At 45.2% G+C, this 22,932-nt stretch overlaps 1 protein-coding gene across 1 annotated transcript in view; it reads left to right on the top strand.

Moving 5' to 3' along the window:
- The window catches only part of KCNQ5 (potassium voltage-gated channel subfamily Q member 5), a 1,147,293-nt gene that overhangs the window by 1,032,610 nt on the left and 91,751 nt on the right, over window positions 1-22,932 (top strand). Inside the window, exon 10 of the mRNA XM_029595626.1 lies at window positions 11,049-11,269. Within this exon, the coding sequence (XP_029451486.1) occupies window positions 11,049-11,269 (221 nt within the window). The remainder of the gene's footprint in view (window positions 1-11,048; window positions 11,270-22,932) is intronic.

Below are 22,932 nucleotides of genomic sequence, written 5' to 3'. Positions count from 1 at the left end.
TTCTCCCCTAGTAAACTCAATATCCCACACCCATTTCTCATACCCCTAACTGCTCCTCTCACCCAGTAACTGCCCTTCACAATCTGATTAGCACCTCCAAATATATTGTAACCCTTTTTTGGAGGATTGTGGCTCCTTAGGGCCATAACTAATTTAAATCTTCAGGGGCTCCCTGACTAGCATATTATATTCCATGCTTGACTCTCAATCCCTAGGGGGTAATCTTTTTATGGGGGGGAGCTCTTGCTTATGGCCCAGATGATGTTAAAAGGTTGCCAGGGTATGTATACTGTAGTGGTGCTTTCCATGAGGTCAGAGGCTGTAAGAATTCAGACTGGACCAGTTCTGGGTGTTAAATAAAAGTTTACTGATTAACACTCATAAATTAAAGCCCATCCTTCCATAATATTGAAATACATCTGAATGCTGGTATATGTGTGGTTCTAGGTAGGTAGGTGTCCTTATTCCAAGTATCTGGGTAGCCCCTTGGTGATTTTAATGCATGCAGCATACCCAGCGGCTGTGAGGAAATCCTGGTGAAGGGGTCCCCAACTTCACTGCAAAAATCCTACCTTTAAACATCTTCTGAGATAACCAGCCTTTCCTGGTCCCTTGGTGTTTGTGGAGATTCCGTTGGGGCATCCTGCTGTTGTTCTTCCTTCTTTAGTAATTCTTTCATCCTTTATTCACTGATGTTCTAGGGGACTTCTCTGGGAAAAAGTCAGTGGGATCAGGCAAGTTCTCAGATCTAAAATCCCAGTGGGGAAGGGGGATCCAAAAACCCTCCCACACTGCTAAAGTCCAAAAAATATTTTAAAGTTTAAACGGATACATCTTTTGCTTTTACTGTCTCTTGCAGCAGGATCCATCACTATTGCTTGCCCACCTAGGGTTTAGAATAGGCTCACAGGTTTTTGGACCCCTATTAAGAGCCCTTTTGCCCCTAAAGGGTATCAGGCTCAAAAATCTATCTTTCTGTAAATTAGAAAAAGGACCCTCTAGCAGGGAGTTTGCAGTGAGGTACTTTATGTCCAGGAGGGTATAGAGTCCAACAGGATAAAGATCATACAAGAGAGTAAATGCTCAGTAGAATCTATATGGGTAGAAATCCCATGTGTGTTGGGTAAGAGTATAGTGATAGGAGTATACTACCGTCCACCTGGACAAAATGGTCAGACAGATGATGAAATGCTAAGAGAAATCAGGGAAGCAAACCAATCTGGCAGTGCAATAATAATGGGAGATTTCAATTACCCCAATATTGACTGGGTAAATGTAACATCAGGACGTGCTAGAGACATAAAGTTCCTGGATGTAATAAATAATTGCTTCATGGAGCAATTGGTTCAGGAACCAACAAGAGAGGGAGCTATTTTAGATTTAATTATTAGTGGAACGCAAGATTTGGTGAGAGAAGTAACGGTGATGGGGCCACTTGGCAACAGTGATCATAACATGATCAAATTTAAACTAATAACTGGAAGGGGGACAATAAGTAAATCTGCAGTTCTAACACTACATTTTAAAAAGGGAAACTTTGATAAAATGAGGAAAATAGTTAGAAAAAAACTGAAAGGTGCAGCTGCAAAGGTTAAAAGTGTTCAACAGGCATGGACATTGTTTAAAAATACAATCCTAGAGGCGCAGTCCATATGTATTCCATGCATTAAGAAAGGTGGAAGGAAGGCAAAACGATTACCGTCATGGTTAAAAGGTGAAAGAGGCTATTTTAGCCAAAAGAAATCCTTCAAAAATTGGAAGAAGGATCCATCTGAAGAAAATAGGATAAAATATAAGCATTGTCAACCTAAGTGTAAAACATTGATAAGACAGGCGAAGAGAGAATTTGAAATGAAATTGGCCATAGAGGCAAAAACTCATAATAAAAACTTTTTTAAATATATCCAAAGCAAAAAACCTGTGAGGGAGTCGGTTGAACCATTAGATGACAGAGGGGTTAAAGGGGCTCTTAGGGAAGATAAGGCCATTGCAGAAAGACTAAATGAATTCTTTGCCTCCATGTTTACTAATGAGGATGTTGGGGAGATACCAGTTCCAGAGATGGTTTTCAGGGGTGATGAGTCAGACGAACTGAACAAAATCACTGTGAACCTGGAAGATGTAGTAGGCCAGATTGACAAACTAAAGAGTAGCAAATCACCTGGACCGGATGGTATGCAATCTAGGGTTCTGAAGGAACTAAAAAATGAAATTTCTGATCTATTAGTCAAAATTTGTAACCTATCATTAAAATCATCCATTGTACCTGAAGACTTAAGGGTGGCCAATGTAACCCCAATATTTAAAAAAGGCTCTGGGGCGATCCGGGTAACTATAGACCAGTTAGCCTGACTTCAGTGCCGGGAAAAATAGTGGAAACTATTCTCAAGATCAAAATCGTAGAGCATATAGAAAGACATGATTTAATGGAACATAGTCAACATGGATTTACCCAAGGGAAGTCTTGCCTAACAAATCTGCTTCATTTTTTTGAAGGGGTTAATAAACATGTGGATAAAGGTGAATTGGTAGATGTAGTGTATTTGGATTTTCAGAAGGCATTTGACAAAGTCCCTCATGAGAGACTTCTACAAAAACTAAAAAGTCATGGGATAGGAGGCGATGTCCTTTCATGGATTACAAGCTGGTTAAAAGACAGGAAACAGAGAGTAGGATTAAATGGTCAATTTTCTCAGTGGAAAAGGGTAAACAGTGGAGTGCCTCGGGGATCTGTACTTGGACCGGTGCTTTTCAATATATATATATATATATAAATGATCTGGAAAGGAATACGATGAGTGAGGTTATCAAATTTGCGGATGATACAAAATTATTCAGAGTAGTTAAATCACAAGCAGACTGTGATACATTACAGGAGGACCTTGCAAGACTTGAAGATTGGGCATCCAAATGGCAGATGAAATTTAATGTGGACAAGTGCAAGGTGTTACATATAGGGAAAAATAACCATTGCTGTAGTTACACGATGTTAGGTTCCATACTAGGAGCTACCACCCAGGAAAAAGATCTAGGCATCATAGTCGATAATACTTTAAAATCGTCAGCTCAGTGTGCTGCAGCAGTCAAAAAAGCAAATAGAATGTTAGGAATTATTAACAAGGGAATGGTTAATAGAACGGAAAATGTCATAATGCCTCTATATCGCTCCATGGTGAGACCACACCTTGAATACTGTGTACAATTCTGGTCAACGCATCTCAAAAAAGATATAGTTGCGATGGAGAAGATACAGAGAAGAGCAACCAAAATGATAGAGGGGATGGAACAGCTTCCCTATGAGGAAAGGCTGAAGAGGTTAGGGCTGTTCAGCTTGGAGAAGAGACGGCTGAGGGGGGATATGATAGAGGTCTTTACGATCATGAGAGGTCTTGAACGAGTAGATGTGACTCGGTTATTTACACTTTCAAATAATAGAAGGACTAGGGGGCATTCCATGAAGTTAGCAAGTAGCACATTTAAGACTAATCGGAGAAAATTCTTTTTCACTCAACGCTCAATAAAGCTCTGGAATTTGTTGCCAGAGGATGTGGTTAGTGTAGCTGGGTTCAAAAAAGGTTTGGATAAGTTCTTGGAGGAGAAGGCCATTAATGGCTATTAATCAATTTTACTTAGGGAATAGCCACTGCTATTAATTGCATCAGTAGCATGGGATCTTCTTAGTGTTTGGGTAATTGCCAGGTTCTTGTGGCCTGGTTTTGGCCTCTTTGGAAACAGGATGCTGGGCCTGATGGACCCTTGGTCTGACCCAGCATGGCAATTTCTTATGTTCTTATGTGCTTAACTCCTTTTCGGTGAAGCTGGGAGCCCTTACCAGCGTGTAAAACTGAAACATTCTTACTCTTTGACTGCTTCCTGAAACTGAACCAAAGGGTCTTAACATGATTGGGCTAAATAGTGTTCAGGCATCCAATCCAGATCCTCCAAGTGGGAGAGTATGAGGGGTATGGATGGCTCCTTACTAGAGTGTTAAATAACAGGGATAGTGACATCTGGTGGCCAGTCTGGGAAGATCTGCCTGTTATGTTCGTGGACCCTTGGGCCGGCTGAGACTGCAGGTGTCGTGCTGTGGATACTCACAGTGGGCGTCGCAGCCAGGAGGTGGCGCTGAGGAGAGACTTTGAAGTCTCTCCTCAGGGGGAACCTTGGGCTTCACCACTGGAAGCCCAAGGTTCCCCCAGGAGGAGCCCGTAGGGACCCGGGCCTCTTGGTCTTAGATGGATCCTATGCAACCAAGGATCAGAAGAGCAGCCTGCCGAGGTAATCCAATGATGAGCTGGCGCCCAGGAGGTCTGGAGAGACTTCACCCTTGGAAGCCTGTGGTCCCCCCGGGAGGAGCCTGTGAGGACCTGAGCCACTGGGGCTTAGGAGAACCCTCCGGGCGGGGATGAACAAGTACTTGCGGCAGTGGGAAGAGACGAAACCGAAGTCCAGGAAGAAGCCAAGGTCGTGAGCCAGAAGTCAGATATCGGATACCAAAACCAGGAATGGAAGCAGGAGCCGGAGTCGAAGAACGAAGCAAGGTCAGGAGCCAGGAATCAGATGTCAGAAACAAGCAGGAACCGGGAAGCAGGAAGCACAACTAGCTACTCCGAAGAGTCAACCTCGTTGCAAGGCACTGGCTAGCTGTGGCTGCCGGGTTTAAATAACCCGGCAGCGTCCTCTGTTTTCCCGCACTGGCCCCTTTAAATAGAGAGCCCCTGGGCGCGGGCGCGCCTAGGGGGCGGGGCCAGCAGCAGTAGGCCGCGTCTCAGGCCTGGGAGGCCACGTCTTGGGTTTGGCGGGTTGGAGGGGGCTCCCGCGGACAGAGTGGACCGGGTGGTGAGTGGAGATCCCGGGGCACGACCCGGGATCGCAACACTGCCACAGTATTGTTCATTTTAGAGTCCCATGTAGAGTTCACAGAAGATCCAGCTTGGAATACTGGCCAGGTCTTTCAATGAAAAATTTTTTGCCAGGACAATCAGCCAGAGTAATCCATCCCAAATTCTGTTTGGAACTGGAAGCAGTCTGGTGTTATTGTTTTTGGAGGCCTGCTAGCATTGAGCAAACACAAATTTCATTGTCTGAAGCAAGGATGTCTATGCTGTTATGTGGAATATGCTTAAACATCCAACAGGCACAGCTATAATCCTTGGAAGGCACAGCAGGCAACTGCTTCTTTACTCTCCCTGCTCTGCTCTTATGCTAAGTGGTTTGCTGAACCACCATCCAGCTTTTCTTCTAGTTTGCAGATTCTAGAATGGGTCAGTATGTATGAAGACAACACCTCACATACCATGATGTTTTACATCCCAGAAGGAAACCAAGAACGCCTTAGTTCTCTTAAACAGGCAGTTCTGAGGGCCAGGGAGGACTGAGTGGGATCAGAGAACCCATCAGAGTTCAAGTTCACTACCCTATGCCTATTCTTCCTGTACCTGTGAGTGAGAGGAGGCCAAGATTTATGAGGGAGGAGGGAAACACTGCAAACAAGGTCTTGAGAGTTTCAGGTGTGAAGGTGCACAGTTTCGGAAAGAGATACAAGAAGAAAACATACAAAAATTTAACAAGTTGCTGTGAAATTTCTTATATTGAATCTTTTTGCAAGCAATGTCTACTGCTATTGCTACCATCATTTTCTTTGCCAAATCTGTTGTCAAATACTTGTTTAAAAGATCCTTTCTATTGCATCTGGGTTTCTGTGAACAAAATTGTGAAAATACAGTCTCTCTTTCTATCACAAAATTAGAATGGCAGATGAAAGATATACCAAAAGCTGACCAACAAAGTTCAAAAGAATCAATAAATATAAAGGGAAGCGGTTTTTATCCAGCACTGGAATCATTTGAATGTGGTCTGCCAAGCTCTTATCAAGGAGAGATGGAATATTGGCAGATGAAGTATGGGAACAGTGGAAACAGTTCTTCATCTCTCACAGGAGAATGATGATATAGGATGCTCGATGCTGTGCGCCAGCTGTTACTTGCAACTTCGCCAAGGTGCAAAAAACTTTTGGCAGCAATTTCAGCTCTCGTAGCATTCAATGAAAATGAAAATGACAGCTAAATAATAGTCTATCAATACCGGGCACTGAAACCCTGACAGCCTACACATCACACGCACAATGATGGGGGAAAAGAGATGGATATTTATTTGAGCTGGCAGGATGACCTACCAGGGTTAACTATGGGTGTCCTAGTACAGCCAATGGAAGACCAGCTGAGGGGAGATGGGCAGAGGGTGGCTAAAAGTGGTGACTGACAGCAGTGGGTTGTAGTCACAGTGACCATAGCTGCGCTCAGCCAGGCAATGAGCATGCAATGGCTGACTTTTTATGTCAATCACCACCACTAGGGCAGTATCTTGGAGCCTTTTAAGAGGACTACATTTGTTTGTGCTCTCTTTGAATGGCTGAAATACACCCTGTGATCTTTCCTGACAATGAAGTATGAAGAGTGAGCAAATTCATTCAGTCTTCTGGCTCTAGATGTGTCCAGTTGTTAGTGCTTGCAATGCTTCACTACATGTCAGATGGCATGCAGAATGCCTATACAGAGCAAAAAAAAGCAGGAGATTAAAAGGGTTTCTTATTATATCTCTCAATGCGGGAGGCAGATGTGGTGTAAAAGTTATGAAGGTTGTGCCCCCTGAATTGCTACATCAGTTTTGGGGGATATACACTGTATCCTGCAGGGCAGCTATACACCTGGAGCTTTATCGTGGAACCAAGCAGTCCTTCCACTGGCTGTCTTGTGTTGATGGTTTTTGTGAGGTCATGATGGTGTTGCAGGGGTTGACAAATGAATGGTTTGTGTAAGGGAAAAATTTGTTTTGCCAGAGCACTGCCAATTCTCTAGCTTACTTGGCAGGACAGCTGTCATTCTGTGAAATAGGAAAAAGGACTGAATCAAAGAAGAAAGCATTTTCCAATATTTTGGTACATCTTGACCCTTTATACCAGCTGTTCATGCTTTGTAGCTTGTTAAGCCATTGCTTCTTTTATTTTGGACTGTAAGAAACATTTTACATGTGTCTTGTTGCTGTTTCTATGTAGGCTGACCAAATAAATGTTTCAGAGAATATGTAAATGAGGCAGTTTAGACTTTTGCCCCTTCTTTTTGTGCAGATACTTTTTCCATGGAAAACAACATGTATAGAATAAAAAATGCAATCTATGGGCTAGATTTTAAAAGCCCTGCGCGCCTAAATCCTGCCGGATTTAGGTGCGCAGGGCACTCGCGCGCAAGTGCACCTATTTTGCATAGGCCACCGGCGCGTGCAGGAGGGGGTGTGTCCGGGGGGCATGTTGGAAGTCCGGGGGGGTGTCTGGGGGCGAGTCCGGGGTCTGGGGGCGAGTCCGGGGTGGGTCCGGGGTGGGTCCGGGGGCTTGGAGATGGTTCGGGGGCGGGCCAGGAGGGCGGTCCCGAGTCCCTCGGCACTGCGGCCTGTGCCGGGGGATGGCGAGGCAGCGCGCAAGTTACGCATGCTTCGAGCAGGCATAACTTGCACAACAAATGTAGGGGGGGATTTAGTTAGGGCTGGGGTGGGTTAGATAGGGGAAGGGAGGGGAAGGTAGGGGGACGCGGAGGGAATGGAGGCAGGCTGCGCGGCTCGGCGCATGCAGGCTGCCGATTTTGCGCAGCCTTGCGCGTGCCAACCCCGGATTTTATAAGATTCGCGCGGCTACACTCGTATCTTATAAAATCCGGGATACTTTTGTTTGCGCCAGTTGCGCGAACAAAAGTACGCGCACGCGTACTTTTTAAAGATCTACCTCTATGTGCATTATTTTCCTTCCCTGACCTAAAAACATCCCAAGGAATGCCTTCTCTAAATGCAGCTAAAAGCATGGGGGCATGCTTAGGTTGGCAGAGGAAAATAACACATGCAAATTGTATTTTCAACTCTATAAGTATTGGGGTAGATTTTATAATTTTGCGCGAGCGCGTACTTTTGTTCACGCACCAGGCGCGAACAAAAGTACGCTGGATTTTATAAGATATGCGCGTAGCCACGCGTATCTTATAAAATCCGGGGTTGGCGCACGCAAGGGGGTGCACATTTGTGCAACCTGCGCGTGCCGAGCCCAGCGCGCGCTGCCTGTTCCCTCCGAGGCCGCTCCGAAATCGGAGCAGCCTCGGAGGGAACTTTCCTTCCACCTCCCCTCACCTTCCCCTACCTAACCCACCCCCCCGGCCCTATCTAAACCCCCCCCCCCTACCTTTGTTGGCAGATTTACGCCTGCAGAAAGCAGGCGTAAATCTGCGCGCGCCAGCGGGCTGCTGGCGCGCCATCACCCAACCCGGGGGCTGGTCCGGAGGCCTCGAACACGCCCCCGGGCCCGCCCTGAAAACGCCGCGTCACTCGCGGCCTGCCCCCGAAACGCCGCATTACTCGCGGCACGCCCCCGACACGCCCCTCCATGCAAGCCCCAGGACTTAGGCTCGGCGCGCGCAGGGGGGTTTGGGGTAGGTTTTCGTGGGGTACGCGCGTACCCCTTTATGCGCGCCAGGCCTATTTTAAAAAGGCCTGGTGACACGTGTAAGTCCAGGGGCTTGCAAGAAAGGGCAGGGAGGGGGCGGGGTGTGAGCTGTCTGGGGCGGTTCGGGGGTGGAATGGGGGTGGGGCCAGAGGCCTCTGACACAGTGGCCAGTTTCCGCTGTGTCAGAGATTGCGTGCCGGCAGTCGGCCGGCATGCGCAACTTACTTCAGCCCCGGGGCTGAAGTAAGTTTTGAAATAAAAAGAAGAAGTCATCAAAGGTAGGGGGGAAAGGGCGGGGGAAGTCGGGGAAGGGAAGGAAAGGTAGGGTGGAGGGGTAGGGAACAGGGGAAGGCAGCACAGCTCGGAGCGGGCTCGGTGCGCGCAAGGTGCACCATTGTGCACCCCCTTGTGCGCGCCGACCCCAGATTTTTTAACTTGCACACCCCATTATTTTCCATGGAAAAAGTCCCAGCTACAAAGTTTCAGAGTCTGCAGGTTAAAAAGAGCGTTGGGACTTTGTCCCATGGGCAATCTGAAAATTGTCCCCATAAAGAGGCATTTGGGTCCAATCTGACTCCAAGCAATGGAAGGTATGATCTGCCTTATTAAAATATGCATAGGTATCACTACCCCATTTCAGACATGCAAAGTCACTCTGATGTTGGTCAGAAGAAACACATGCCGTATGTTCAATGAATGACACAGCATGAACTAAGAGCAGGAAGCCAAAAATGCATTGAGGGAGGGCAATTTACAGAAAGCCAATTTTAAGCATTGAAAATTGTCCTTCCCATGCTTCTTAAAAACATGTCTATTTTCTGTTATTTAGTCTCTGAAAAATTGATTTTTAAAACACAGGATAACTTTTTCTCCTAAACTGCTTTTTTCCATGGCCTCCTTTCCAGCCTCAATATGTGTGAATTCATCTCATTAATTCTTAATATTTCGTAAGAATCTAGACATTAAACAATATCCTCTCAAAACCCTTTTCCCTATATCCCTTTCCTATTGTTCCTCAGTAATGCCTATCATTACTGGAAGGTTTACTATTGTTTTGGGTGAAAAAATTATAGCTTCTTAGCAATTTGCTATCAAGTCTTCCATGCCTCTAGCATGCAAAAATCCCAGGCAAGTTGGAGCAGAGGGCCAGATTCATTAAGGCTTTTCTCTCATTTTGTATCTATGGGAAAAATCCTTAGTGAATCAGGCACTGAAATTGGAAGCCCTATTTGCATTCACTGCCTCATCTGTTGTTTTTTTGTTTTGTTTTTAAATATGTGACGAATGTAAGAGATTTAGGGAAGAGGGGTTTATGGCACAGCAGGTATATATTATACATAGGAACATGATGGCAGAAAAAGACCATTATGGCCTATTTAGTCTGTCCATCCACACCAACTATTCAGCTTTACCATCCCTTCAGAGATCCTCTGTGTTTATCCCATGTTCTCTTGAATTCAGTTATTGTCCTCGTTTCCACCACCTCTATGGGGAAGTTGTTCCACATATCTACTATCCTCTCTGTAAAGTAATATTTCTTTAGATTACTCCTGAGTCTGCCCCTTCACCTCAGCCCATGACTCCTCGTTTAGAGCCTCCTTTCCTTTGAAAAAGGCTCACCTCCTGTTCATGGAAACCTTGGAGGTAATTAAATGTCTCTATCATATCTCTTCTATTCTGCCTTTCTTCTAAGGTATACATGTTTGGACCTTTAAGTATTTCCCCATATGCTTTAGAACAATGACCACTGACCATTTTAGTAGCCACCCTCTGGATTGACTCCAGCTGGTTTATATTCTTTTGAAAATGTGGTCTCCACAACTTATGCAATGAGGTCTCTCCAGGGACTTATACAGGGGAAATATTACCTCCTTTTTTCCCATTAAATATACTTTACATTTCCATCAAAGTATAAATGTGTATCATGTTCCTTTTAGTCAACCATTTCTTTCATTATGTTCCTTGTATATTTCATGAATTCTACTGTCTCTGTAACCCATGGGATTGCAAAAGAATTTAGAAAGATTACAACTGTTTAATAATGTATATGGAAGCAGAGCTTTTATTTCTGCTAAAACATTGGAAGATGTAGTGCCTTGTATTTTTGCATGAACATTTCAGTTACATAATCTTGCTTGCTAGAACAATACCTTGCATGTAGAAATTAGGAACTGTGTTCCTATTTGCAAGTAGCAATAACCAGAAATGCACTCTTCTGGGGTGTTATGCATGGCAATGACTTTAGAAATCTTTAAAGCCATAGGCTAAATAATTGCCACAGTTAAAATATTACTTTTAGTTACATCTTAACAGATTTAGTGTAATCTAGTTCTGTTTACTTTAACCCTTTGATTAATGATTCTGACCAATAAAATAATGCACTTCAGAAATTAGCATTACTGTTCAAATATGTTTCTATATGGAAATGTAAGGTTTCCATATAACATAAAAGCATATTGAACACAATTTGATCAAATAATTAATTACAATTTCTAAATATAGTTAAAGATTGGTCATGAACTTCAGTGATTACGTATGCAATAAAATGCAGTTTTTCTCTCCGCAGCCAGAAATTAAGTTTCAAGGAGCGTGTACGGATGGCTAGCCCCAGAGGCCAAAGTATTAAGAATAGACAAGCATCAGTTGGAGACAGGCGGTCACCAAGCACTGATATTACTGCAGAAGGCAGCCCAACCAAAGTGCAAAAGAGCTGGAGCTTCAATGATAGAACCCGTTTCCGACCTTCTCTACGGCTGAAGAGCTCTCAGCCAAAAACTGTGTCAGATGGTAAGAGCTCTCCTACTGTATCTCTTTGTTTCTGTTTTTGTATATATATAAATTACTATTGTGAGTTATACTATAAAAAAATGGACAACCCCCCCCCCTCCACTCCATATTATATTGTTTGACAATGGATTATAGTATAGTGCTTGAAATCTTGGTCTTAGAACGTCATTACTTATTTTAATGGGGCCACTGGTTTGTCAATATGGTGCAAAAGTGGTAGTCTCTGTTTTGTGAAACTGTTGAAAAGTAAAAGAAAGACTCGTTTCTCATTGCTTTGATACATTTTGTATGTTTTTGGCCCTTGTTTAGATAACTTTTGTTTTATAATGTTCAGTATATATCTTGTTGGGTACAGTCTGTTATGACAGTTTTGTTCCACGTCTGCTTTAACAGCATCTTTAGTCTCTGGACAATCAGTGAAACCCTACGTTTTCTTCGGTTTTCTCAAGATTTGCAAAGGAATTCCCAAGTTAATGTTCCCAAATGAATAGGGATTGGGGCCTTTGTGTAGACTGGACTTCAAATAGGGTAAATTTATAAAGATGATCAAGACATGGCTAACCAAACAAGCCTATGGGAATGTAGACTGATGCTGAGGGGTCCAAAAGCAAAGTACTGTTTTCTTTGTATGTGATTATTTTAAATGAGAGATTTTCTGCTGTACTTTATAGATGATTTAAAGGTATCAAGTGGGGCAGAGTAATTTGGTATATGCTGTAGTATTTGTATGTGAATGTTTCTAATTTAAGGGGGAGGTTTGGGGAGTTTACATATTTTATATTTCTCTTATAATTGTGCTTTTTATCTGTTGTGAATCACTTCAGTTTTATGTAGAAAAGCATTATAGCAAGAGTATTAATAAATTAAACTAAACTAATTAATCTTCCACAGTTTTATCTTAACTGTTATTACCTGTGTAAGCAGCATAAGGTAGTGTTTGTTGTTAGAGGAATTGGTAATCTGTTGATTCAGTTGCATAACTATCCTTTGCTCATGCAAGAGGGTTTTTTTTTTTAATTTTTCATGCTGTTGTTAAAAGTATGTCTTTGGTTAGCAGTTTGCTTGTATGAAGTATTTATAGGTAATAGACTGAGCACAGGAGGTCACATATTCTAGAAAGTTCGAGGTTCATATTCAGCATCCCTTAGCCGGATAAGTTTTTACTTATGCGGCTAAGTGGCGGCAGCTATGTGCCCAGGATCAGCTAAATAGTTAGTCGGCTAATAGGTGGGTGGGGCTCTAGGGCATAACTGGAAGGAGCTGAGTTAGCCAGATAAGTTATCCAATATTCAAAGTTAACCAGATAACTCATCCAGCTAACTCTGCTCATGCTTGAGACCTGCCCTAAAATTAGCCAGATAAACTTACCTGATATAGCTGAGTATATTCAGTGGTGCAGCTACACCTCTAACTATCCTAGCTTAGTAAATTGGATGAATTTATCCAGCTCAGCCAGAGAGTATCTAAATATGGAACTCTTCATATATACTGAAGTGATGGTTTAGGAAGTGACATCTATACTTGTGCTATTGAGAAGAATATTGAACTGTCAAGCTTTGGAAGGATAATTATCACTGATACGATGCAAATTTACATGGTAGTCTATTCTTATAACATGGCACACTGTGATGTAAAATGTATTTCAAAAGAAAGTTATACTGGACTTACTAGGTAAATCTATCTACGTTTTGTGGTTAAAAGTGTCATGATATTTTAAATCACTTGACTTAATATGAATCAATGCAAATAGTTGTTAAAATGTAAGATAAAGTGATGTCCATATTTAAGATTCATTTAGACGGATAACTCAAAAGTTATCTGTCTAAATGGCAAAGCCGGCATATCACAAAACAAATGCGGCTAAATTCTCGCCAGATAAGAAGTTATGCAGCTAGAAATGAGGGGCATAAATCAGGAGTGTTCCAGAGGTGGGCAGGAGGCATTTCGAGGAGGAGTGGAATTAGCTGCATAACTTAAGCCGCTTAATTTATGCAGCTAACTCTGGTAGTACCACTGCCCTTTCCTAAAGTTAGCCGCATAAACATATGTGGTTAACTATAAGATAGCCAGGTATATTCAGTAGTTCCACTGCAGCACTGAGTATAACTTGCTAGTTAGCCAGATAGGTCTATCCAGTTAATTAGCTGCGCTACTCAGCAGCTGAATATTGCCCTCTGCTTCTCTACTATAAATGTCCTATTTACAAAAATATTCATTGAACTGTGCTTGTGGCAAATTGTATTTCAATACAGAGACTAAACTGTTTGCATAACAAATATTTAGTATATTTGCATGTATTAGCATACCATAATAATATTCTAGCACATAGAGATCAAGTTTCAAAGCAGTTTCTTCAGCATTTAACCATGTTAAACTGTCTGTAAGAAAATGGCACCTCCTCAATGCAGCTTAAAATCAACACACTGGAGCTTGTCAGTGGCTTGGAGTGGGAGCTGCGCAGGCCTCCTGCCCCTTGGGTAGAGAGGCAGACAACGGTGGGACCCTCTGGCAGCAACTGCAAGTTAAACTGTGATTTTCGGAAAGAGATTAGCAGCGCTGTTCAGTGTTCCGAATAGCGTGGAACATGAAAGGATGAAACAATATTGTTCCAGATCTACTCCCCCGCCCCGTATCCCCCCCATGTCCCTGCACGAGCCCTGGATACCATCCTGAGTGACAGACAGCTTTGCCAAAATCTTAAACAACACTACTTTGTCTGATAGGCCTCACCTACCACATCCCCTTCCAGGGAAGAGAGGCCATTAGACTGTTAGCTGCTGCTGTTCTCATGATCATCTTTCTTTCTCTCACTGCTTCTCTGTGTATGTCATTACGTAACAGAAAACACATATTCCCACTCAGGATTCATCTTGACAATGGAACAGTAGACTGTACGTGAAAAACAGTTGTGAAAGTAAAGATTACATCAAATACATGTGGATGGCATATTGTGTTCTGCCTGACAGTGACATGACTGACTGACAAGAGGCATGTTTGACTTGCCAGCCCTCCCCAGTGGACCCCATCCTAGCACTCACATGTGGATGCGATAGTGACACAGTCCCTCTTCCAGGTCTGTGGCAAGCAGGGTATAAATCTACTCCTCTGGCACAGGCTGCGGGGCCTGAATGTAGGGAGCCACCAAAAATACTCCTCTTCACCCTTCAAAACTCAGAAACAAACCACACACTGCACATGTTCATCCCAGTTTATGTAAGGGGAGTTTGACAATCCTAGCACTCTGGGTGAGGAGAAATCTTAGGGGCGGATTTTAAGAGCCCTGCTCGCGTAAATCCGCCCGGATTTACGCGAGCAGGGCCTTGCGCACCGGTGCGCCTATGTTCCATAGGCCTACCGGCGCGCGCAGAGCCCCGGGACTCGTGTAAGTCCCGGGGTTTTCCGAGGGGGCATGTCGGGGGCGTGTCGGGGGCGGGGCCGATCGTCGCGGCGTTTTCGGAGCGGGTCGCGGCGTTTTGGGGGCGGGCCCGGGGGCGTGGCCACGCCCTCCGGAACCGCCCCCGGGTTGCATCTAGGCGCACGGGATTTACTTCTCCCTCCGGGAGGCGTAAATTCCCCAACAAAGGCAGGGGGGGGTTTAGACAGGGCCGGGGGGGTGGGTTAGGTAGAGGAAGGGAGGGGAAGGTGAGGGGAGGGCGATAGCTAATTCCCTCCGAGGCCGCTCCGATTTCGGAGCGGCCTTGGAGGGAACGGCGGCAGGCTGCGCGGCTCGGCGCGCGCCGGCTACACGAAATAGGCAGCCTTGCGCGCGCCAATCCAAGATTTTAGTGGATACGCGCGTATCTACTAAAATCCAGCGTACTTTTGTTTGCGCCTGATGCGCCTACAAAAGTACGCGAAGGCGCCCTTTTTTAAAATCTACCCCTTAATGAAGGTCTTAAAAAAATGCAAAACCCTACTCTTATAGCTGGAAAAAGGCAAAACAATTAGTAAGGCAGTGAAACAATCCTTACACGATATTCCTCTGGTAAAACCATGTTGCCTCCCACTGGAATGTAGATAGTTCACTATCCTTTCCTTTAGCAGTCTCTATTAATTTTTCAGCCACTGAGGTAAGGCTAACCAGCCTCCTCTCTGCTACCATTTTTGTGAAGCAGGACAAAAACTGCCCTTCTACAATCTTGTGGCACCGCTTCTGTTTCCAAGGATCTATTAAACAGGTCTTTCAGTGGAATTGCCAGCAACTCTTTGAGCTCCCTTCATATCCTGGGATGTTTCTCATCAGGCCCCATGGCTTTGCCCGCTTTCAGTTTTGCTAGTTCCACTCACTCTATCCTTTAAATGGAGCAGTATCTATGCCACTCCCAGCTATTCCCTTGCCAAGCAGCAATGGTCTTCTTCCAAGGTCTGTTTTTAGTGAACACAGAACTCAAATATTTGTTTAATAGTTTTGCTTTTTCCTCATATTTCTCCACACAATGATCTTTATTTCCTTTCGGTCTTACAATACCACCTCAGGCCTTCCTCCTTTCTCAAATATATCTGAAAAATGTTTTGTCACCTTGTTTTACCTTTTTGGCAATCCTTTCTTCTGCTTGAGTTTTTGCTTCCTGATTTCTTTTCTCTTCTGTTTCAACTTCACCATATAGTCGTCCCTGTGTTCCTCATTTTGAGAGCCTTTGCACTTTTTGAATGCTGTTCCTTTTGCCTTTATTTTTCCAGCCACACCCTTGGAAAGCCATATCAGTTTCCTTTTCTTCCTACTTTTATTTACTTTTCTTACAAAGATTTGATGCTTTTATTATAGCTTCTTTTAATTTGGCCCAATGCTGATCCACTCCATCCATGTTCTCCCAGTATTCTAATTCCTCCTTAAGGCACTTCTCCATTTTAACAAAGTCTGTATTTGTGAAATCCAGAACTTTGATCTTTGTGTGACTTCTCTCTGTTTGGATGCTATATCAAACCATACCATCTGTTGATCACTGATACTCAAGTGGCCACCTATCAATTTGTGAATACCAGGTTCACTATCACTCTTCCAATTATGGATTCCATCACCATTTGCCTGAGCAGAGCCCCTTGAAGGACTGCCACAATCTCTCCACTTTATACTGATTCTGAAGCAGGAATAATCCAATCCACATCCAACAGATTATAATCTCCAACAAACAGCACTTCTCCTATCCTTCCAACCTTTTGGATGTCTTTGACCAGATCTCTGTCCAGTTCTTCTATCCGATTCAGAGGCCTTTATATCACGTGAATGTAATGGTTACTTTCCTTGATAAATTAGATAAACATCGATTAGCTCTTTCCTGTATTGTGGAATCTTGGCACCATGAATATGACAGGGTGTTGTTACATTATCCATGTCCAGTGGGCTATTTTCAACATTTTCATCCTCCTTGTTGGAGCAAGGAGGGGAGGGATTGTCTTTTAAAGAAAAAATGTCAAATTGCTATTAATTGAGTCATTTGCATCTAAGCCATATGAGTAGAAACCTGGGTATTTTATGTAATATATCCCCCCCCCCCCCCCCGGGTTATACTGTGCAAGATATGCATACATAGTTGGAAACATTGTCAGTGCTAGCTATTTCATATTCTAAACTTATAATACTGGGCGATTTTAATATTCATATTGATGTAAATATTTTTAGTCTGGCACAAGATTTTCTGTCAATTATGGCAGCAGCTAATTACATGCAGTTGATTTAGGCATAACAGGACACACTTTAGAGCTTTTGTTTTGCACTGAAGGCTTACAGTTCAGGAGGTCCTATAGTCAGATCATTTTTTAATTTCTTTAAGTGTCTTATGCTCTATGAGGTCATATGCTTGGGTATTTCTCAAAAAGAAACTAGCTCATCAATTGGTGAGAGCTGAGCAATTTATTAGGGGTGTGTAGGGATAAAAAAAAATTGTTTTTGTTATTTGGTTCATTTTCAGAAGGCTGTTTTCACATGAATTTAGTTCATGGAATGTTTGTTTGATTTCATTTGTGTGAAAAAAAATGAATCAAACATTAAAACACCCCCCAAAAACAAACAAAAAATAAAAAACGGGGCCTCCTGACCCCACTACCCAGCCCTACTACACACCTGGAAAAATACTTGACTGGTCCGGTGGGGAACCACCAGTGAGACCTAGGCCCAGTCTGAAGTCTGAAGTCTCAGCCTGGCATAGGCCAAGGCCATGGAATGTCCCTGTGACCTTGGCCTTGGCCTATGCAAGACCCAGGCCTGACACTGCAGCCCAGCCAGAAGACCGAATCCTGAAGTTGGGGCCTTGACCAGGACTCAGACCCAACACTGGAACATGATCCAGAGACCGGTACTGATGCCCAGACCTCAGCCTAGGCTGGAGCCCAGCCCTAGCCCAACACCATTGCCTAGCCTAAAGGCCCGATCCCAACACCGGGAATTTGAACTGGGCTGGGCCGACCTGGAGGTCGTGTTCTGATGCTTGGGTCTTGGCCTAGGCCAGAGCCCATCCCAGGCTTGATGTTGCAGCCCAGCCTGGCATCCAGGTCCCAACGCCAGGGCCTTGACCTGGACCTAGGCCTGATGCCAAGGCCTGACTCGGAGGTTGGGTCCCAATGCCTGGGCCTCAGCCTATGCTGGAGCCTAGGCCCAGACCTGATACCAGCACCCAACCTGAAGACTCGGTCCCAATGTCAGGTCCTCGGCCCAGACCCAGGCTCAACGCTGGTGCCTCGAACCGGACCCAGGTCTGTTGCCAGGGCCCAACCAGGAGACCGGGTCCCGATGCCTGGGCATCAGCCCAGGGTCAGACCCTGGCCTGGAGCCCAGGCCTCAAAGATCCTCCTCTGCTTCTTTGGCTCTTCTATGTCAAATGATTCCATTCTCTGGGGGTCACACTGGAGTTAATGAACCCCGGCACATTCACCCCAGTGGATGGCATTGTGTTGGGTCTAGATCCAGGCTCCAGCCTAAGAGGTCCTGACATTGGAACCCAGCCTCTGGACCAGGCCATGGCATTGGGCCTAGGCCCAGGCCAAGGTGTTTAGGACCCTGTCCCTGGATTGGGCCCCAGCATCAGGCCTGGGTTCAGGACAAGGCCATAGTATCAGGACCTGGCCTCCGCTCTGGGCCATGGCATCAGGCATGGGTCCGGGCCCTGGCTCAGGCCCAAATCTCGGGACCACGCCTTCATTAGATACTCAACGGATCAGTTAAGTTCATTTTAATTTTTCTGGGATCAGGCTCGGGTCTAGGCCACGGCCCCTGCTTTGTGTCTCGGCCTATGCCCTAGGTGAAGTCCTGGCTTTGCACCTAGACCAAGGTGCCAGTGTCATGCTTGAATGTAGGCCAAGTGCCCTAGGCAAGGCCTTGGATTCAGGCCTAGGCCTAGGCATGATGCATTCGTTTAAAACAAATGCAATGAATAATGTTTGTTTCATTCAGGGGGCCCCAATTCATTTTGGGGCCCCCCAAATGAAGCGAATTGACCTTATTCATCGTGTTTTGTGCATTTGTTTAAATGAGTGCAATCCCTGAAATGTATGGCTCTTTGGTCTAAACAGTTGAGGATGTTAAATGGGATAATAACCCTATGGATAAGGTATCTAACTAGATAAATGAGCCCTGACCGACGTGCCACAAATGTGCAGTAGAGAGCAGCTCTACCGCGCATGTGCGACACAGAGAGCTCAAAGTGACAGAGGGGAATAGGAAAGGGTAGACGAGCCGCCGCTCCGAGCAACAGCTCCTCCACAATGTTAACAGCCTAAGCCCGGTCCCTCCACCGCCGTGGGGAGAGGGGAGGAAAGTAGGGATGGCCGGTCGTCACGCACAGGGACAGGAGGAGGAAAGGGCAGAAGAGTCGCCAATCCTGTCCGTCCACCGCCGGGGAAGGGGGGAGGGAGTTGGGACGGCCGGAGCAGAGCAAATGCAGTAGAGAGCGGCTGTGACCGACGTGCTGCGAAGTGGCCTTGCTCCTTACCTCCAGCTGAAGAGATCAGAAGCAGCAGCAGCACAGAGAAGACAACGGGAACGGAGAAGATCTGAGTCAGTTCGCCCCCCCACCCCCTGAGTCCCGCAGATAAGGAGAAGCCAAGTGAACATTCCGCAACTGCAGGGGGGGAGCAGTGCTGGCAACCCGCCCGTGGGTCTCAGTCACCACCGAAAGAGTTTACATGGGCATCGCTCCACCCCCACTCCCCGCAAAGCAGAGCAACAAAAGTGAAAGCCAGAGCCCTGCTCCTTCCTCCCTCTCAAGTCCCCGAACGGATTTCTTAAAGGCACAGGTCTCCCAGAAAGAGAGCAAAGCAAGCCTTTACTTTGATGCAGCTCCAGCATTGCTCTCTGCATCAGTGGCAGGGGGGAAGGAAATTAGAACCAAAAAGTTTCCAATAAGGGCCAAGAGTAACAGATAAGTATGAGAAAAATAAATGTGAAAGCTTGCTGGGCAGACTGGATGGGCCATTTGGTCTTCTGCCATCATTTCTAACTAGATAAATGAGGCTTGACTGACGTGCCGCAAATGCACAGTAGAGAGCAGTTCTACCGCACATGCGCGAGACCAAGTCGGTCAAAGCGAAGCAACATGGCGCTGGGAGGAAATGGAGCAGCGGAGGGCTGCCTTGGAAGCGGCGGGGAGGAGCAGCGGTGGCACAGACACAAAGATGGGAGGTCTCTGGGAGTCTCTCTGGAGCGCGCGCGCCTCACCACCGAGCGTCGGGCGGGCCAGCAACGAGCCCGGTGGTGTGGCGCATGCGAGAGAGAGACCCCCGGAGAACTCCCATCTCCGTGTCTGTGTCGTTCAGCAGGCCGCGCTTAACGGGACCCTGAGAGTGGCAGGCGAGTGGCCGACTTCTTGCAGCAAGAATGAGGGACCCGAGCTGCTGCCACAGTTGGTGTGACATCGGGAGAGGGAAAGGGTTCTGGATGAGGTGAGAGAGGAAGGAAAGGAAAGATGAGAGGGGATGGAAGGAAAACGGAAGAGAATATGAGTGACGTTATGGAGAGCATAAAAAGAGGGAGTGGAGGATGGCTAAGGGAGAGGGAAGGGGTTGTGGATGAGGTGAGAGGGGAAGGAGAGGGGATGGAAAGAAAAGAGAAGAGGATGTGAGTGAGTAAGTGGGAAGGGTAAAGTTGTGGAGAACAGAAAAATAGGGAGTGGAGGAGGGCTGAGGGAGAGGGAAGAGGTTGTGGATGAGGTGAGAGGGGAAGGAAAGGGAAGATGAGAGGGGATGGCAGGAAAAGGGAAGAGGATAGTATGGGGGGGAGGGAATTGGGACAGGAGGATCGTTGAGAGCTCTGACCGCCATGCCGCAAGGGAAGGAGTGAGTCACATAGCGTAGTGACTGAGAGGGGATGGGAGGGGCTAAGAGTGAGGGATGGGATTAGGAGAGGGTGGGGGGTGGGAGTGAGAATGAGGGAAGGGGAGGTGAGAGTGAGGGAAGGGGGTTTCAGTAAAAGGGGAGGGAGGCAGTGTGAGAAAGAGGGTGAATAAGACTGAGGGAAAGGAGTTTGAGTGGGGGCAGGGGAGGGAAGGGAGGTGAGTGACTGAGGTGAATGAGAGAGGGGAAGGGGGAGTGAGGGAGAAGAAATGTAGAGTGCCGTTTCCGAAAACCGAACAAAAAAAAAATGTTTTAATGTCGGCTTGTTTGATATATGAAACTCAACATTGGCCAAAGTAAATGATATCTTAGCATCGTTGCATGAAGTAGTAGTGTGTGGCAAAATGAAATACGCCCCATGTTTTACTAGATCATTAGCTGAGACAAGTAAGATACTCCGTAAGGCTGAAAGGGAATGGAGAAAATTTAAAGAATCTAGTTTTGAGCTGATCTATTGGTCTTTACTACATGATTATAGAAAAGCCTGCTTAAAAGCAAGGAGTAAATATTATTACTCAGAGATTGAAACGTCTATTAATAAGCCTCTCCCCCTTGGTTCAAATCCTTTGGCCACAACCCCCTGGACCACCACCCCCCACTCCCTGACCCCCCATAGCTAAAAAAAAGATTGCTGGTGGGTCAGCTTCGGGCCAGTCGATGCCATGTTGGAAAATTGTGTCGAGCTGAGTTCGCCCCTATCAGGTGACCAAACCCCAGTTTCCAGACTTTGCACCATCTTGTGGTGGAATAAGAGTACCTTCATTAGAGGCACTCCATGGTTTGTGAGTAGCAGAGAGGAACTGCATTCCTGAAGGGAGTAGGTTTTGGAGAAAGAGAAAGGGAAGGATGCAAGAAAGGAGAAATGTTCTATTGGACATGGTATCATAATTCTAGTGGTACAGTTTAAATGATGATATAACCTTATCTTGGCTGAGAATCCTGTTGAACTTTGAGTTATTCAGTAATCGTCTTATGCCCTCTACATTATTGTATATACAGTAGTTGCTGGCTGGTAACCCCGGAAAATAAAAGGTTAAGAGTTTGAATTCTACCTTTGTATGGCATGTGTATATGGGGCACCTTGACTACCAGCAACAAAATGAAGAGAGGGATAGAATTTGCAGAGCAGAGATCCAAGGACCACTGTCCACCCCAAGAGGAGCAGTCTACCTCACTGTCTCTAGCCTAGGTCCACGTCACCATCTGTATGACCCAAATTGCTGAACCCTCACACCTGTGAGCCTGATACTTAATAGTCCAACAGTGTCAGAGCCTCTCAATATTTTACACTAAATGCCTCATTAGGGGGGAGGTTACACATGTAGGGAAATGCATAAGCTCCCAGTTTGTGTAATCACACCACAGTGATAGCAAAACATTTGTGAATACCTATGGAGCTGATACAGTACTGGAGGTGGCATGACCCTACCACAAACCTGAGATACTTCATGTAGCTTAAATGTATTTCTATATGGTCCTTCAAATCCAGAGGACATGGTCAATCTTCATTGTTTAGAAGGGGTATTAAGGAGTCTAGATAATCATCTTGAACTCTTCTGTCATGAGATACTTGTTTATGGCCATTAGGACTAAGATGGGATGGTATTCTTCAATCTTTCTGGGAAACAGGAAGGACCTGGAATAAAGTCATAAGATATGCTATACTGGGTCAGACCAAGGGTCTATCTAGCCCATATCCTGTTTCCAACAGTGGCCAATCCAAGTCACAAGTACCTGGCAAGTACCCAAACTTTAGATAAATCACAAGCTACTATTGCTTATTAATTACTGTAATAACAGTTTATGGATTTTTCCTCTAGGAACTTATCCAAATTGCTGTAACCACATCCTCTGGCAATGAATTCCAGAGCTTAATTATGCACTGAGAGAAAAATAATTTTCTTCGATTTGTTTTAAATGAGCTACTTGCTAACGTCATGGAGTGCCCCCTAGTCCTTACATTATCTGAGAGAGTAAATAACTGATTTACATTAGTCTTTGCTCCCACTCATACAGCAATACAGATTCAACTATTTTAGCCTCTGGTAAGGATAGCAGATCCTGGTGTTTGTTGGGAGTCTATGCTTTCCCAGGTGGGTAAATTGGAAAGAGATCCAAAAGGCGTACTTGTGGCCTTCTTATGTTATCCAAATGATCCAATTGTGGGCAGTTATAACAGGCCAGTAGTTCATGTCAAATCTCAACCTACAGGGAGATTTTTCAGAATGAGGATTTGAATGCTGGCTGTAGTTTCTGGATACAGTCATAAACTCCTCTATGGTTTTGACTGAGTAGGTTTGTGGGATTCAGAGCTTCTTTCTTTGTGTTGGCAAGGTCTG

This window comes from Rhinatrema bivittatum, chromosome 3 (assembly GCF_901001135.1).
Source record: "Rhinatrema bivittatum chromosome 3, aRhiBiv1.1, whole genome shotgun sequence".
Classification (NCBI taxonomy): Eukaryota; Metazoa; Chordata; class Amphibia; order Gymnophiona; family Rhinatrematidae; genus Rhinatrema; species Rhinatrema bivittatum.
The sequence above is the reverse complement of the archived record's forward strand: the minus strand, read 5'-3'. Positions and strand labels throughout refer to the sequence as shown.